This window comes from Salvia miltiorrhiza, chromosome 7, assembly GCF_028751815.1.
Source record: "Salvia miltiorrhiza cultivar Shanhuang (shh) chromosome 7, IMPLAD_Smil_shh, whole genome shotgun sequence".
Classification (NCBI taxonomy): domain Eukaryota; kingdom Viridiplantae; phylum Streptophyta; class Magnoliopsida; order Lamiales; family Lamiaceae; genus Salvia; species Salvia miltiorrhiza.
In genome coordinates, this window is record NC_080393.1 from 13,833,413 (window position 1) to 13,848,306 (window position 14,894).

Genomic DNA, 14,894 nt, shown 5'->3' on the forward strand with positions numbered 1-14,894 from the left:
TTAAATAAGCCCAATAGTAAAATTCTAAACAGTAAATATGATTAGATAATTTGGATTCAATTTCTTTTTTCTTTTTTTTGGGTGGTGGTGGGGGGGGGGGGGGGGTTATTATTCTTTTTTACACACTATAGCTTCAAAAAAATTCTAAAAAGTAAATATATGACATAAGTTTTTATCGAGCTTTTTCTTGGATGAGTCGATATTTTTTGGTTTTATTATAACTAGTACGACCATCCGTGCGATGCACGGTGAAATCGAAATTAAATGATATGTTTAAATAAATATATATATAAATATTAAACAGAAATAAAATATAATAAATGCAAAATATGGTATAAAAATAAAATACTAATTACTCAATAAAATTTCGAATTTAAAAACGTAATTTTCAATTATTATAAAGTGTAATGATAATTATAGTTATTAAATTATTTTAAATTATTTGATAATGAAAAATAATATTACACATTATTATTATAGAGCATTTCACATAATAATAATAATAATAATAATAATAATAATAATAAATAAATAAATATTTTCATTCACAAACATAAATAAAAAGTTGTAAAATTTTAACAAATAAAAAGAAAATAAAATATTTTAAAATATTAGTAACCTATTCATTTTTGATAATTTTATATCATATTAAAGATCTTCTGACGAACTTAATCTTAAGATACACATTGAATATTTTTTTTTTATAAATTAAATTTGACCATGTTTAGAAAAGAATTAAAATTATAAAAAAGAAAAGAGAAAAAAAATAGTTAAAAAATTGATAAAAGAAGAGAGATAAAAAAATGGAGGGAAAAAATGGATGGAGAAAACTCATCTTTTTTATATATTATATAGATTATATAGATTAGCCCTAAATAAAAATTAGAGTTTGAATGTTTTAGCGTATTTAACTAAATTATAGTATATATTAAAATACAGAAAGAAATGGAAAGATGGGCATTACTCTTTTCTCCTAGTCTTGCATCTCGTAGTCTTGCATCTCTCTCACACTCATTCGTCGTGCCACACAGATCTTCCCACCTCGCCTTCTCCGGCAACAGCTGTAGTACGGTACGTCTCCTTTTTTCATCGCCTCATCCGCCTCGCCTCTCACCCGCCGCCACCGTCTTCTCCGCTAGCAGCCGCAAAAGGGAAAATCAGCAGTAGCGTTGCAAGCCTTGAGAAGTTTGCCTCTACAATTGCATCAGTCCGCCTCTCTGACCTCCGCGGCTCTGTGAGTGCCTTCGTCCGACTTTCACAACTACAGCCAAATAACTCAATTAGGGCTTCGAATTCCCCCTTTTTTCTTCTCGTTCTTCTCCATCCACGATTTTTGAATTTTGTTGTATTTATCTGCTATTCAAATTGTACCTATTTATGGGTTGGTGAATTTTGAATTTTTCTTTTTTTATTTTGTTTAAAAGGAGGTTTCTTGGTATAATCCGATTTGAAAACTTAAGTTCGTTCAAAGTTTTGGAGAAAGGTTGAATGGTTTTCTTTTGCAGGGATGATGGGTTTGGTTTCTGAAAAATTGAGAAAATTTTGAAGAACTCTCGACAACTGCCACAGTTTTTGTAAGCGTTTCAGTTGTTACAACTATCATATTCATTTTTAGCGGAAAAAAATTGTGTTTTAGCAGGAAAAGTTACCCTTTAACTGGTCTTTTATATACTAGTATATATAGATATAGATTAAAACATCATTATAAGTGGTTTAGTGCTCGATTTGTATTGAATTTATGCTCCGCTTAAAGTCTGTATTAAACCTTAAAAAAAAAAAAAAGAGCAGCCTTCAACATAATGGTTTGATTAGAGGAATTAAGGTTTAGGGTATAGCAGGATTGAAGCTGCTACAAAAAGTTAGGATTATTAGCAAAATCTAATAATTATTCAAGTATTCTGATTATATTTAATTAAAGAACAAAATAAAAATCCCTTAAGATTAAGAATTTGATTTTGTAGCGTTTCCAAACACATGTAGGTGATGAGCCCAATAGAAGAAAGGAGAAAATGTATCTATAGTGGGCCTAGATTTTGGAGAAAATGTATCTATAGTGGGCCTAGATTTTGGGCCCTTCTGATGCCAAACAAAAAGACTAACTAGAGATCCATATTCGTGCTTCCAGGCCAATGTACAAGTTCGTAGGCGCGAAGTATAAATTTCCAAACAACAATTCTCGCTGCCAGATGCTGATGTTTATCTACACTACACAATCACGAATCACCGTTCAGTTGATCAGAATCTAGCAGCAAATCTCTGTGAACCCACAACCATGTCGGATCACAAGGTCACTATAATCGACGGCAAAGCAGTCGCCCAAACAATCCGATCGGAGATCGCTGCCGAAGTCCGCCGCCTCTCCGAAACGTACGGCAAGGTTTCTCTCTCTCTCTCTCTCGCGCCGCGCATCGGATTTGCTTAATTTGTAGCTCTGATTTTGTCATGACTTCAAAATGCTCTATTAATTGTAGGTTTTTGGAGTTGATTTCAGGTTCCTGGTCTAGCTGTTGTGATTGTGGGGCAAAGGAAGGATTCACAGAGCTATGTGAATATGAAAAGGAAAGCTTGTGCAGAAGTTGGAATCAAGTCGATTGATTTGGACCTACCAGAGAATGTATCCGAAACTGAATTGATTAGCAAAGTTCATGAACTGAATGTAAATCCTGATGTTCATGGTTGGTGAGCTAAATTTGCTGCAGTCATCGAGTTTCTTGGGTTCGATTGTTTGCTAGATATGTTTATGTTGCTTGTTTTTTCGTGTGATCATGTTGTAGTCGTATCGGCTTGGATGTATCATGCATATTGAGTACTGTGCCAAGAAATGTCTTTTTGAATCTCGATGACTCTGTAGAGATAAATTTGATGATTTACCCGTTTGAAACTTGAGTCTTTTGCTTGTTCTGAGCAGTATCCGAATCTGAGTTGATTTGCGAAGTTCATGAATTGAATGCCAATCCTTATGTTCATGCCAATAATTGTTACAAGTCAATCCTTATGTTCATGGTTAGTTAGCTAAATGTGCAAAATTCGTCTGAGTTTGTGCGGTTCAGATTAGTTGCTGGATTTGTGTTTGTTACTTGTTTGTTCGTGTCGTGCAATCATTTTGTAGTTGTATCTGCTTAGATGTATATTGCGTAGTGTACCTAAACCTTTGAAACTCATAAGCTTTGTAGAAATAAATTTCATGGTTTGTCCATTTAAAAGTTGAATCTTTTGCGCGTGGGGAGCAGTGTCGAGCTAAGATTGATTTAACATATATCCGTATGCCTTGATTTTGTGTTATTTTAAAGGTTTTCATTAATCTTCCTCGTAGATTGTAAGATCCTTTCAAAATATACGTTGTTGTTCTGACTCAATAGTTTGAAGTTGGAAAATTGAAAAGCAAAAGAATTTATGTTTGGTTGTTGTAGGTATACTGGTTCAGCTCCCGTTGCCTAAACATATAAACGAAGAGAAAATTTTAACTGAGATATCCCTGGGAAAGGATGTCGACGGATTTCATCCTCTGAACATTGGTAAGTTAGCAATGAAAGACAGAGATCCTCTGTTTGTCCCGTGCACCCCAAAGGTAATAATATACAAGTGCACTACCTTAGATGCTATTTAAATGCTTCTTACTAATTGGCTTTCCATTTCTAGAATATATTACTGCACTAGATTATTATGGAGTAAATTCTTCACTTATATCAGTGTTTTTTTTTTTCATAAACAGGGTTGCATCGAGCTTCTAACCCGCCATGGCATTACTATTAAGGGAAAGAATGCTGTTGTGGTAGGCCGGAGTAACATAGTTGGTTTGCCGGTTTCCCTGCTCCTCCTAAAGGAAGATGCTACTGTCACTATAGTCCATTCTCGTACCAAAGAACCCGAGAGCATTGTTCGAAATGCTGACATTATCATCGCTGCTGCAGGACAAGCAGCAATGGTAACAAGAATCATATCACGATTTCCTTTGGCCTTGTTACAACTTAACTTTGTGTAGTGTTTGCTCCATGTGATGTGCTGATGTATGAAAGATTACTTTTAGTAACGGATCAAGCTACTCGATTTTCAGATCAAGGGCAGTTGGATCAAACCCGGTGCTGCAGTAATCGATGTGGGAACCAATGCTGTGGATGATCCTAGTAAGAAATCTGGTTATCGGCTTGTTGGGGATGTAGATTTTCAGGAAGCATGTAAGACGGCCGGATGCATAACTCCGGTTCCCGGTGGCGTCGGGCCGATGACAGTTGCCATGTTGCTAAAGAACACTTTGGATGGAGCTAAGAGAGTAATAGAGGGTTAGTGTCTCATTTCATTTGCCGAACAATAATAAAATATTTTGCGATGTTATACTGGGTGGATTTCGTAGGTGTGGTATCCCTTGTCAAAATACAGGGTGTGCGTAAACGGAGTGTGGGTATTATACACGATATATTTCATCTGGTGTAGCATGTAAGACATAGTCTTTAGTAATCTTTTTGCATTTCTTCAAACTTTTGTGAGTTGCATTGTATTGTATGGTATCCTTGTTTAAGGCCTAATATATTTTCTTCAATATTTAATTTCCCACAAAAACGCTTACTCGACTTAAAAAGTCCGTTTTCATTTATTTTTTGAGCTGGTGGTTGGGGCCTTGGGGGTAAAACTTATTTGAAGTCTCCTATACCGACATGTGCATGATCGGACATTTAATTCAAACCTTAATTATGATTAAATTAAATTTGAATGGTGGATTAGTAAACTCTAATAACCTTCTAATTATTTCTTAATATTAACTAATTTACTGATTGTGATTTGTGACGTCCATACTCCATGGAGAAGCTTTCGTAAACTTATTTTAGCTAGTAGCTACTTGCATTTGAATAAAACTTGTTAGACTATCTCCATCAGTGACTTTCCCTCAACCCAACCTTCAATTAAAATATTCATTTCTCTCTCTTCCACATACACAACCCAACCTTTATCTTAAATCTACTCCCATTAGTGACACTCACATGACCTTTATCTTTTTTATTTTGTTTTATTTTTATTCTTTATATTAGTCACAATAATTTTTAAATATATTTTAAAAATTAAAATAATAGTGAAAAAAATAAAAAAAAAATTTACTTGATCATACAACAAAAATTACACGAGTAAAACAAAATTAAAAATACATAAAATAAATTACAAATACATATAGGAAATTAAAATTACAAGTACAATAAACGCAAATTACATATTCAATTAGTCGTGCCGAATTTTGCCCATATATGCTCAATTAAGTCCTTCTGAAGAGCTTTGTGAGCTTCGCGATTGCGAAGTCGATCCCTGTTGATCATGTAATTAGACAAACTTGCAATTCTGTCAGTTGAGTAGTGAATAGATACATCTTCATCTGCAGGTAAATCCATCAAAAATTCTGTGGGATCATAATAGTTTTGGTATGTGTCTCGTTCATCTTCCACTATCATATTGTGCATGATGATACAAGCCATCATAATTTTTCCCATCAAAATCCTATCCCAAATGAGACAAGGACGTCGAATAAATGCAAATCGAGCTTGTAGAACTCCGAAGGCTCTCTCGACATCTTTTCTTACAGCCTCTTGGTGTTGAGCGAACAACTTGTGCTTTCGGAGCACTGGACTTGAAATTGTCTTAACAAATGCAGCCCAAGAGGGATATATGCCATCAGTGAGATAATAAGCTCTATCATTTTGACGACCATTGACCACATAACTTATATTAGGTGCTCTACCTTCTAAAATATCACTAAAAACGGGAGATCGATGAAGTACATTGATATTATTGCACGAACCTGGAGTTCCAAAGAACGCATGCCATATCCATAAATCATATGATGCAACGGCTTCCAAAATGATTGTTGGTTTTCCACTTCTTCCTGCATATTGACCAGCCCAGGCAGTAGGACAGTTCTTCCATTCCCAATGCATGCAATCAATACTTCCAATCATGCCGGGAAAACCACGTTGTTCTCCAACATAGAGTAGCCTTTGCAAATCTTGTTGATTGGGCCTTCTAAGGTATGTGTCACCAAAGCAAGAAATGATACCTTCTACGAAATGAATGACAGCATCCCTCGTGACTGTTGAACTCATTCGTAAGTATTCATCAACGGCATCGGTTGCGGTTCCATAAGCCAACACCCTCATAGCTCCAGTGCATTTTTGTAGTGGTGAAAGGCCTTGCCTACCAGTGCAATCGGGTCTCTGTTGAAAATATTGGTCGTTAGCAGTAACATCATCTACTATACGAAGGAACAATGATTTTTGCATGCGAAATCTACGCCGGAAGAGCTCCGGAGTATACGTTGGATTAGGGACAAAATAATCACTCATCAAACGTTGCTCACCAACTTCACGTTCCCTATCACAATACCTTTTTTTAGTGGTGGAAGAAGAAGTTCCTAAAATAAGATTGGGATTGTTTATGAGCATATCGTCAATAATGCGATCAATTTGACGATTTTGTTGATAACGTCGTTCTTCCCATTCATCTGAAGATGAAGATGAAGATGAAGAAGACATTTTGGCTTTATAATGAGTTAGGTACTGGATATGAGGTATGTTATATAGAATTATTACGTGTGCATGTGAACCATTCATTTGTCATTATTGAGACACTCACATGTGAAATGGCAGGACAATTATTATGTGTGCATGTGAATGATAGACATTAAAGAAGACATGTGAATGGCAGAGATTAAAGAGTGCATGTGAAATGTCATAAAATGTGCAGTAGAAAATTATGATCACGTGAAGAGTGTCAGAGACACTTGCACGTTCAACAGTTGGATTGAAAATTCAGACAAATTACATAGAGCAATGCAGAATTGAAATAACATAAATTAAAATCACACCATTGAAACATAAATTAAAATTACATAAGTGCAAAACTACTTCGGAAATAAAATAGCAATGAGGTGGCTTTTCATCTCTTCCTCTTCTGCAGACAAATGGTCCTTCGCCAACAATGCGCCCAACATTTTCTTTTCCATCTTCAGAGAATTCATTTTAAGCTTTTCACGTTCCAATTCAATTTTACCAGTCATTAACTCATTTTCATGATCTCTACTAAGTCTCAATGCACGGATTTCTTCATACATTTCATTTGATTCAGATGCCATTGCCTTACCTTTTCCTTTCCTTTTAGCTTTATCTCTACCTGTAGGACGAGACATAGTAGATCCGCCAGTAGTTGGAGTTTCTGGATTGGACGGGATAAAGTAATCACCATCTTCAGAAGTCTTAGACCTTTTTGTGCTGCCGCCACTTTCTTGATCATCACCAACTTCATTGATTGCTAAGTTCCACTTCGGATGTTTACTCATAACATCATTGAAAACAACCAAGTCTTGGAATTTACTGCCACCTGCTTCATAAATTGAGTGAGCTTCCATCTCTATATCTTTCTGGCTCATTCCACTTCTTTTTCTAGCATTTGCTTCTTTGCAAGCAGCGATCCACTTGTTTGCATTTTCATTAAGTCGTTTAAAATGACCTTTCATTGATTCGATATTCCTTGGGCCGATCTCATCTGGATTTTCTTTTTGAGCTTCATGATACATATTCTGCACACGTTCCCACATCGTCGCCCCTCTTTGATTTTTTCCTTTTTGCTTATCTTCGCTAACGCAGATCCAAGAAGACATAAGCGCTACATCTTCTTTCACGCACCAAGCTACATTTTTTGCAGCTTTCTGATTTTTCTTTGGGTGTTCGACATCTTGAAATAAATTCCGAGAGATATTTTGTGAAATGGGATGTTCGTGAGGGGTAGAAATTTGGTTGAGGTGTGGAGAAAATTGAGAATTCTCGTAGTACTGAGAATTTTGAACATCTTCTGGATTTGAAAAATTTTGAGGGTGAAAAAAAGATCCAAAATTTGAATAATAATTGGGGTCGTTTGGATCCATGGCTTCAAATTGAAGAAAAAATGAAGATAGAAAATAAGGATATTGAAAGATTGATGAGAAAATAAGGATATTGAAGTGGTGTTGATGAAAAAAATTGGAAGTCTATATATAGAATTTTTTTCCTAATTTTTAATTTTTTTATATTACAATAAACTATTAAAAAATAGAATTAAAATTATATATTTAATTAAGTGGCACCCAATGAAAGGGTGCCACATGTGCATGACTTTCTCACGCCTCAAAGGCGGTGAACCGCCCAAAGTCACGTTAATTGCTCCAATTTCCATTTAATTTTGTAAATGCAGTTGTTTGTCTTTTGTGGTGACACTCACATGAGTGTCACCGATGTGAGTGGTCTTAGATAATATACGTTAACGATCGATGACTTATTTCAACTGAAGTGGTATTGGTGTTACAACCGATGACTAAAATATAATGGTACATTTTTATTTAATCGCAAATTTATCATGAAAAAAAAATGAGGGGTAGAAAAATAATTCTTTCTTCAAATTTTTTCTTTTTCTCATTTGCTATGCTAATTTCATTCTTTCCCATTCCCCTTTTCACTTCAATAAGTGATTATCCTTCTATCTTGGAGTGATAATATTAAGCTTTAGCTTACTTTAACAATGTTGTGAAGAGATTGAATGTCAAATTATGGGCCTCAATATTGAGCCCAACTCGAGTATGGAAGGATAACTAATGGCGAAATCCAGATTGCAAAGGCCACATAAACATTAAGAGATGGTTTATTTTATATGATTGATAGTAAAATGTATGATCAAATAGTTTTGTCTTCCAAATTAAATTTTCTTCAATCTCACCCTTTCGATAGGATATGAATTAAGCTAAATTAGCTTAAATAATACTCCTTCATTTCCATTACAGATGTCTCATTACTTTTGGGCACGTAGATGAAGAAATGTGTAAAAAGTAGATAAAATGGGTTGGTGGAAATTATTTAAATATTATGTATAGAGAGAATATATTGCCAAAAATGAATGAGACATTTGTAATGGGACAGAGAGAGTATAAATAATCAAATGCATTTGGATATTTCAAAGTTTCAATCCTTCTAAGTAATAAAAATTTAATTTTTATTTCATCAACACTAAACACACCCTAAAAATCTAAAATATCAATAATCAACTTTTAGTCTAGATTAGCCCTTCAACTAAAGTGGCTAGAACATATACTACTAATCATCCAATTTTATCCTTTAGTCCAACAACACCCTTGACATTAGAAATCGAAACACAAAGTACGTATATATAGTTTGCTACGTACATTTGGTGATAGACACAGTCTTAGGACTTTTAGTTGATTCCCTATATAAGCATATATATGTATATATCAAATCAAATCAGTTCAGTACGAAAACCAACGGGCACGTCAATATTAATCCGTTCAAAATTGTGAAATAACTAAATGGGCCGTGTCCTTAGGCCCGCCCAACCCAACTTGTAAAAATAGTTTCACGGCCCCATTCTGACGGCCTTATCTTTCCAAATTGTCAACTGCGTCGACCCACGTTTTCCATGTTGACTCGCCGAAACATACTATGTCAATTACCAATACGACCTTTTGCTCAAAAATAAAATAAAATTCGACCCACCTATTTTGACACCTCTAATTACAAGTTAGAGTCCAAATTCTATAATCTAAAGTTCCAACTATTTTGGCACCTCTAATTACGAAAAAAAAAGGAGGTAAGTGGAGCATTTTTTGGTGGAAAGAGGTATGCTAGTGGGCCCTCAAAATAATAAGGGAAAAGCCCATAACTTTTTCAGAATAATAGGACCACTAGATGAGACGGCCTTGATATGTGTGCCCTATCTCCCTTAAAATAATGTTTAAGAAAACAAAAACAAAAAAACATATTTCACCATTTTGCCCTCAACTAATATTTTGATTGCCCACACAAATGGAGGAGAAAACCCTCCTTATAAATTTGCGAAAACAACGTCATCTTCTAACTTCTTCACTCCACTCCCACATCTCGCCAATCTCTCTTTTAAATCTCACTTATTTTTATTTGATTTTTCATTTTTTTTCTCTCAACTCGATGGCGGAACCGGAAGCCACTCCAGTGCTCTCCGATCAACCGGTAAATAAACGATCCCGTTGATGTCGTAGCGCTTGATGAAATACAGTCGAAAAACTATATATAGATATATACGTGTCTCTGTAATTATATATGATACGTGATTTGTTTTTGTTTTTTTTTTTTCCTTTGCAAATTATCTTTTCATTTTCGAGAAATGTGTTGATAGATCGAAGATTTGAATGTTTTGTAATTAAAGGTTTTGGAAAACGAGGAGAAGAAGCTGAAATATCTGGATTTCGTTCTAGTTGCGGCGGCGCACGTCGTCGTATGCTTCTCGACGCTCTATGAATATGCAAAGGAGAATTCCGGTCCATTGCGACCCGGAGTTCAGACCGTCGAAGGAACCGTCAGAACTGTCATCGGGCCGGTTTACGAGAAATTCCATAACGTTCCTTCCGACCTCCTCAGATTCGTCGATCGCAAGGTTTGCTCACCCATCCAATCTCATCTTGTTTTTAACGTGAGTTTTGGACCAGCATTTACTAAATTTTAAGCATAGCTATTGTTCGAGCAATATTGACAAAATTATGATTTTGATCTCTATCTGTTTGTTTAGTAGAATTGAGTGTTGTATTTTGATTTATGTTGAAATCGAAAAAAATCTGAATCTCTATGCTTTTATTTATGGTATATTATGTATCAAATACTTGTCTTACAAAAATTAAATTAAGTCTTCATATGATGTTAAACATAATACAAAAATACTAATTTTATTTTTTATAAAAGTCGCTGAAGCTCGTCTCGTTTTTAAAGTAAAGTTTTGGACAAAAGAATATACTCCTACTAAATTTTAAAATATTTAATGTTCGGGGAAATGTTACAGAATTATAATTTTGATCTCTCTCTCTCTCTGTCTGTATTTGTTTAGTATAAGTATAACTGCATTTTGTATTTTGATTTATGTTGGAATCGAGTGTTTGTGAAAAAAAATAATCTGCATATGCGTTTGTTTATGGTAAAGTATTACTATGTTTTACAGTATTTAAAATTAAGTTTTCACACACGCACAAAACTCGAAAGTGTTACACAAAAAGAAATGTTTTTATACCAAGTTGCCGAAGCTCATTTTGTTTTTAACGTAAAGTTTTGGAACTTGGACCAGATTAAGATATTGTACAATAACTAGTAATGTTTGGTAAAATTACTAAAATACTACGAATTAAATACTTGGATTAGATTAAGACTTAATAAGTAACAAATTCTCCTTTTACATTATGTTGTAATTTGCTTCTTCTTTTTTGGTATTAGTATCATGTGTTGTGAAGTGTGATGTATTTTACTATAGTATTGTACAAGGGAATGAATTTAATTATGTGATCTGTCACGTGACGAGCAGGTGGATGAGTCTGTGACCGAGTTGGACCATCACGTGCCGGTTCTTCTAAAGCAGTTCACGAGCCGAGCCTGGGCCGCGGCTCAGGGGCTGGCGTCGGAGGTGCAACGAGAAGGCTTAGCCGATACGGCTTCGAACATGGCTAAGAACGCATGCGTGGAGTACGGGCCCACGGCTAAGGCGCTCTACGCCGACTACGAGCCGGTAGCCGAGCAGTACGCTGTGGCGGTTTGGCGCGCGCTCAACGACCTCCCGTTGTTCGCGCAAGTGGCTCACATCATGGTCCCAACGGCCGCGCATTGGGCGGAGAAGTATAATCAGAGTGTGGCGGATGCGGCGGAGAAGGGCTACGCGCTGTCGCATTACTTTCCGATGATCCCCGTCGAGAGGATCGCGAAAATGTTCGGAGCCGAGACCGAGCCAGATGTTTCGAACAATGTTGGATACGTCGCCGTTTCTTAGTAATCTTTTGCTTCTTATTTGGATTGATTGTGGAAAGATTTGTTTGGATGGCATACATCATCCAAAGCTTCCTTGTATTGTTTTGATATTTGGTTTGAATTCAAATATCTCTAATTGAGTTTGTCTTCCTGCCGTATTGAAGTTTTGAGATTTCGAGTTGGATGTCTATGTTACCAACAATTTTATCTTATCTTTTTTTTTTTTTTTACTTTATTACTATGACCATTTTGAATGGTGGTTGTTTTACACACTCGACATATATTAATGGTGATTTAATAGTGAATAAAGAATCATTTATAATCGTTCATGTTTTTAAAAATAAATTGTTGTTTTATTAAGTAAAAAATTATACTTACTTGGAATAATGTAATACTTTCTCTCCTTAATCCAAACAATTGCAAATGACTTTTTCTTTAAAACTTCCATGTAGTTCTTGCGTCATTTTTTTACGTGAAGTTATTTACTACACATTGACATTGTTTCAAACTTGAAAATACATATAAAAAACACAAACACTTCTATATGTGCAAATTCACTATGCTCGCAGCTCGGGTTCATAACAAACTCAACCCAAAATTTCATCCATGACCCATAATGTAAAAGTAACAATTATATATATACGAATAAAAGTAATAATATATAATAAATAAAAGTAAAAGATTTTATGATTAAAAATAATAATTGTAAAAGTGATTATTATTATAAATAAATGTGGCAATTATCGTACATAAAAGTAATAATACGGCAGGAATAAAAGTGATAATTCTAGTAAAAAAAGTAACTTATAAAAATAAATTATTTTTTAATAAAATTGATAATGTTGATCATCAATGAAAGTGACAATTTCATTATATAAAAATAAATGGGTCGAATCCGAATTAAATGTTGAATCGAATCCACGCGCATAGTGAGTCGATGTGCATAGGAGTGTGCTTCTATAATAAATTCTTAAACAAGGGGCTATAATATAAAACAGGTCAATTTAATATTTTTAGGGGTTTTGGCAAATAAAATCATGGATTATTTTGAACTTGTAATTTTAACATCACTTTCGAAGTGGTGAATCATCACCTTTTTAATTTTTGCAATTTTGTCTCTTCAATTATTTTAAAGTGAAGGCCGAATAAAGTTACTGCAAATAGGCATAAGAAGGACATGCTAAAACTGTCAATGAGAAGGACACAACAAAAGAACATGAAACTGGATGTTCTTACAGTACTGTGGTGACCGAAAAAAAAAAATAGAAGAGCTAGCATAATTGTAAAAATTTTAAAAAGGATAATTTACTTCGTCACAGTTCAAAGTCACACTTAAATTACAATTTCAAAATAATTCATGATTTTATAATTTATATGCCAAAACCTCATATACTTTTACCTTTTTATAATTATAAAGAAGGCGTTACGTATACCACCCACCAAGTCCACCCTTGTTGATGTTATTGAGCTCCATTTAACTTAGAATTAGGTTCTTGTTTAAATTTAGGGCCCAATTTTCTTATCTACCAATAATAATACCTTGTGAAAATAAAGTCTCGTTTTCTTTTACTATGCTCAACACGACACATTCTCACTGCTCGGAGAGTAGCACGGCCAAATTTAATGTATTATAATTATTTTCATTTTATCATATTCAAATGATTTTCAATTTGATCGTGAAAATCTTTATAGGATTTCAGACCAACTCTTACTCTCTTACTTTTCCTTTCTAGTTTGACAGAGCACCAACTCTTACTTAACGAAATAACAAATTTCAAGTTTAAAATCCATTAGAAACTGGAATGTGATCTTATGTAAACTGTTTCATAGTGTTGATTGTTAATCACATGTATGGTTTGTGACCTTACTGAAAATAAAATTCATATGAAAAAATAATTTTTGTTGATTTAGGGTCCAAAAAACATGATTTTTATCAACCCGATATCTGAAATCTTAAAATTATCGACTAAGGACGCATGATTGGAACTATTAATACAAGATCTCGAAACTAATATATTTTGATTTTTTAGTTATATTAATTTTAATTACTTTACTTAATTAAATAGTTACGTACTAGTGCTATATAGCTACACAATTCATGCATGAGCCAATGGTCTATTTGCAATATAGAAAGAGAGAAAACATACACCACCTAGCAGATGTGGACATGCAAACATGATACACTATATATGCACTCAGTGTAGCTGAAGAGTTAGAGATACAAGAACATAGGACATACTCAGAAGCAACGAGAAGTCCATAATTAAACAGATTAGTGGTTGTTAGCCATGAAAAAAGAAACTGAGTCTTTAGAATAATGGCACCTGGAAATTGGTAATTAGTAAACCTGTTTGTAAAAAAATGACCAGCTGTAAATGGATTTACAAAAGAAATGTGGAATTTATCGATGGAAATGAACAAATTAGATACGAAACTAGATTAGTAGCAAGAGGTTTCACACAAGAAGAGGTGGAGATTTCAATGAGGTTTTCTCTCCAATGGTAAACATAGTTCAATAAGGATTATGCTTGTGCCACAGCTCAATATGTTATGGAATTACAACAAATGGATGTTAAAACAACTTTTCTGTATGGTGAACTTGAAGAGAATATTCATATGGCTCAGCCATAGGGCTTTATACCTTCTGACACAAGGACAAAGTGTGTTTGTTACATAAATCTTTATATCGAGGTAGAGTTCTATACAATGGTATAAAAGGTTTGATGAGCATATGACTTCGATATGATTCTCAAAATTAAACTATGATAGATGTGTATATCTTATGGATGAAGGAAAGATAGTGGCTTATCTCTTATTATATGTGGATGATATGTTAATTACAAGCAAAGACAAACCTTTGGTCCAGAGAATCAAGATGAATTTTAAGGAGCAGTTTTGAATTGAAGGATATTGGGGATGCCAATAGAATTCTAGGAATAAGTTTATTAAGAGATATGACTACTGGAAAATTGTGATTATGCCAACATGATTATGTGCATAAGGTGCTAAAGAGGTTTAATATGTATAATACCAAGTTTGTGGTTGTTCAATTGGTAACACACTTCAAGTTGTCAGATGGTCATAAGCCAAAAATAGATAAGGAAAGGTCATATA

At 34.3% G+C, this 14,894-nt stretch overlaps 4 protein-coding genes across 6 annotated transcripts; 2 read left to right on the forward strand and 2 right to left on the reverse strand.

The window, feature by feature from the left end:
* Positions 1 to 1,188: 1,188 nt before the first annotated feature.
* Positions 1,189 to 4,557, forward strand: LOC130995344 (bifunctional protein FolD 2-like). Of its 3 annotated transcripts, XM_057920596.1 has the most exons (7): positions 1,189 to 1,234; positions 1,506 to 1,574; positions 2,126 to 2,377; positions 2,492 to 2,675; positions 3,411 to 3,568; positions 3,713 to 3,925; positions 4,055 to 4,557. In XM_057920596.1, exons 3-7 carry the CDS (start codon positions 2,273 to 2,275, stop codon positions 4,283 to 4,285), a joined length of 891 nt encoding a protein of 296 aa, XP_057776579.1. In that variant the 5' UTR covers positions 1,189 to 1,234; positions 1,506 to 1,574; positions 2,126 to 2,272; the 3' UTR covers positions 4,286 to 4,557. The 3 variants fall into 3 exon arrangements, with proteins under 3 accessions (XP_057776579.1, XP_057776580.1, XP_057776578.1); XM_057920597.1 differs by lacking the exon at positions 1,189 to 1,234 and having other exon boundaries at positions 1,305 to 1,574; positions 2,126 to 2,367; positions 2,472 to 2,675; XM_057920595.1 differs by lacking the exon at positions 1,189 to 1,234 and having other exon boundaries at positions 1,316 to 1,574.
* A 561-nt stretch (positions 4,558 to 5,118) lies between these two features.
* On the reverse strand, positions 5,119 to 6,512 carry LOC130993843 (uncharacterized). Its single transcript, XM_057918881.1, has one exon. The coding sequence runs from the start codon at positions 6,510 to 6,512 to the stop codon at positions 5,205 to 5,207; it is 1,308 nt and encodes a 435-aa protein (XP_057774864.1). The 3' UTR covers positions 5,119 to 5,204.
* A 368-nt stretch (positions 6,513 to 6,880) lies between these two features.
* Positions 6,881 to 7,900, reverse strand: LOC130993844 (uncharacterized). The gene has a single exon (XM_057918882.1). It carries the CDS (start codon positions 7,898 to 7,900, stop codon positions 6,881 to 6,883), a length of 1,020 nt encoding a protein of 339 aa, XP_057774865.1.
* A 1,897-nt stretch (positions 7,901 to 9,797) lies between these two features.
* Positions 9,798 to 11,964, forward strand: LOC130995345 (stress-related protein-like). The gene is made up of 3 exons (XM_057920598.1): positions 9,798 to 10,007; positions 10,204 to 10,431; positions 11,344 to 11,964. Exons 1-3 carry the CDS (start codon positions 9,825 to 9,827, stop codon positions 11,800 to 11,802), a joined length of 870 nt encoding a protein of 289 aa, XP_057776581.1. The 5' UTR covers positions 9,798 to 9,824; the 3' UTR covers positions 11,803 to 11,964.
* Positions 11,965 to 14,894: the final 2,930 nt, after the last annotated feature.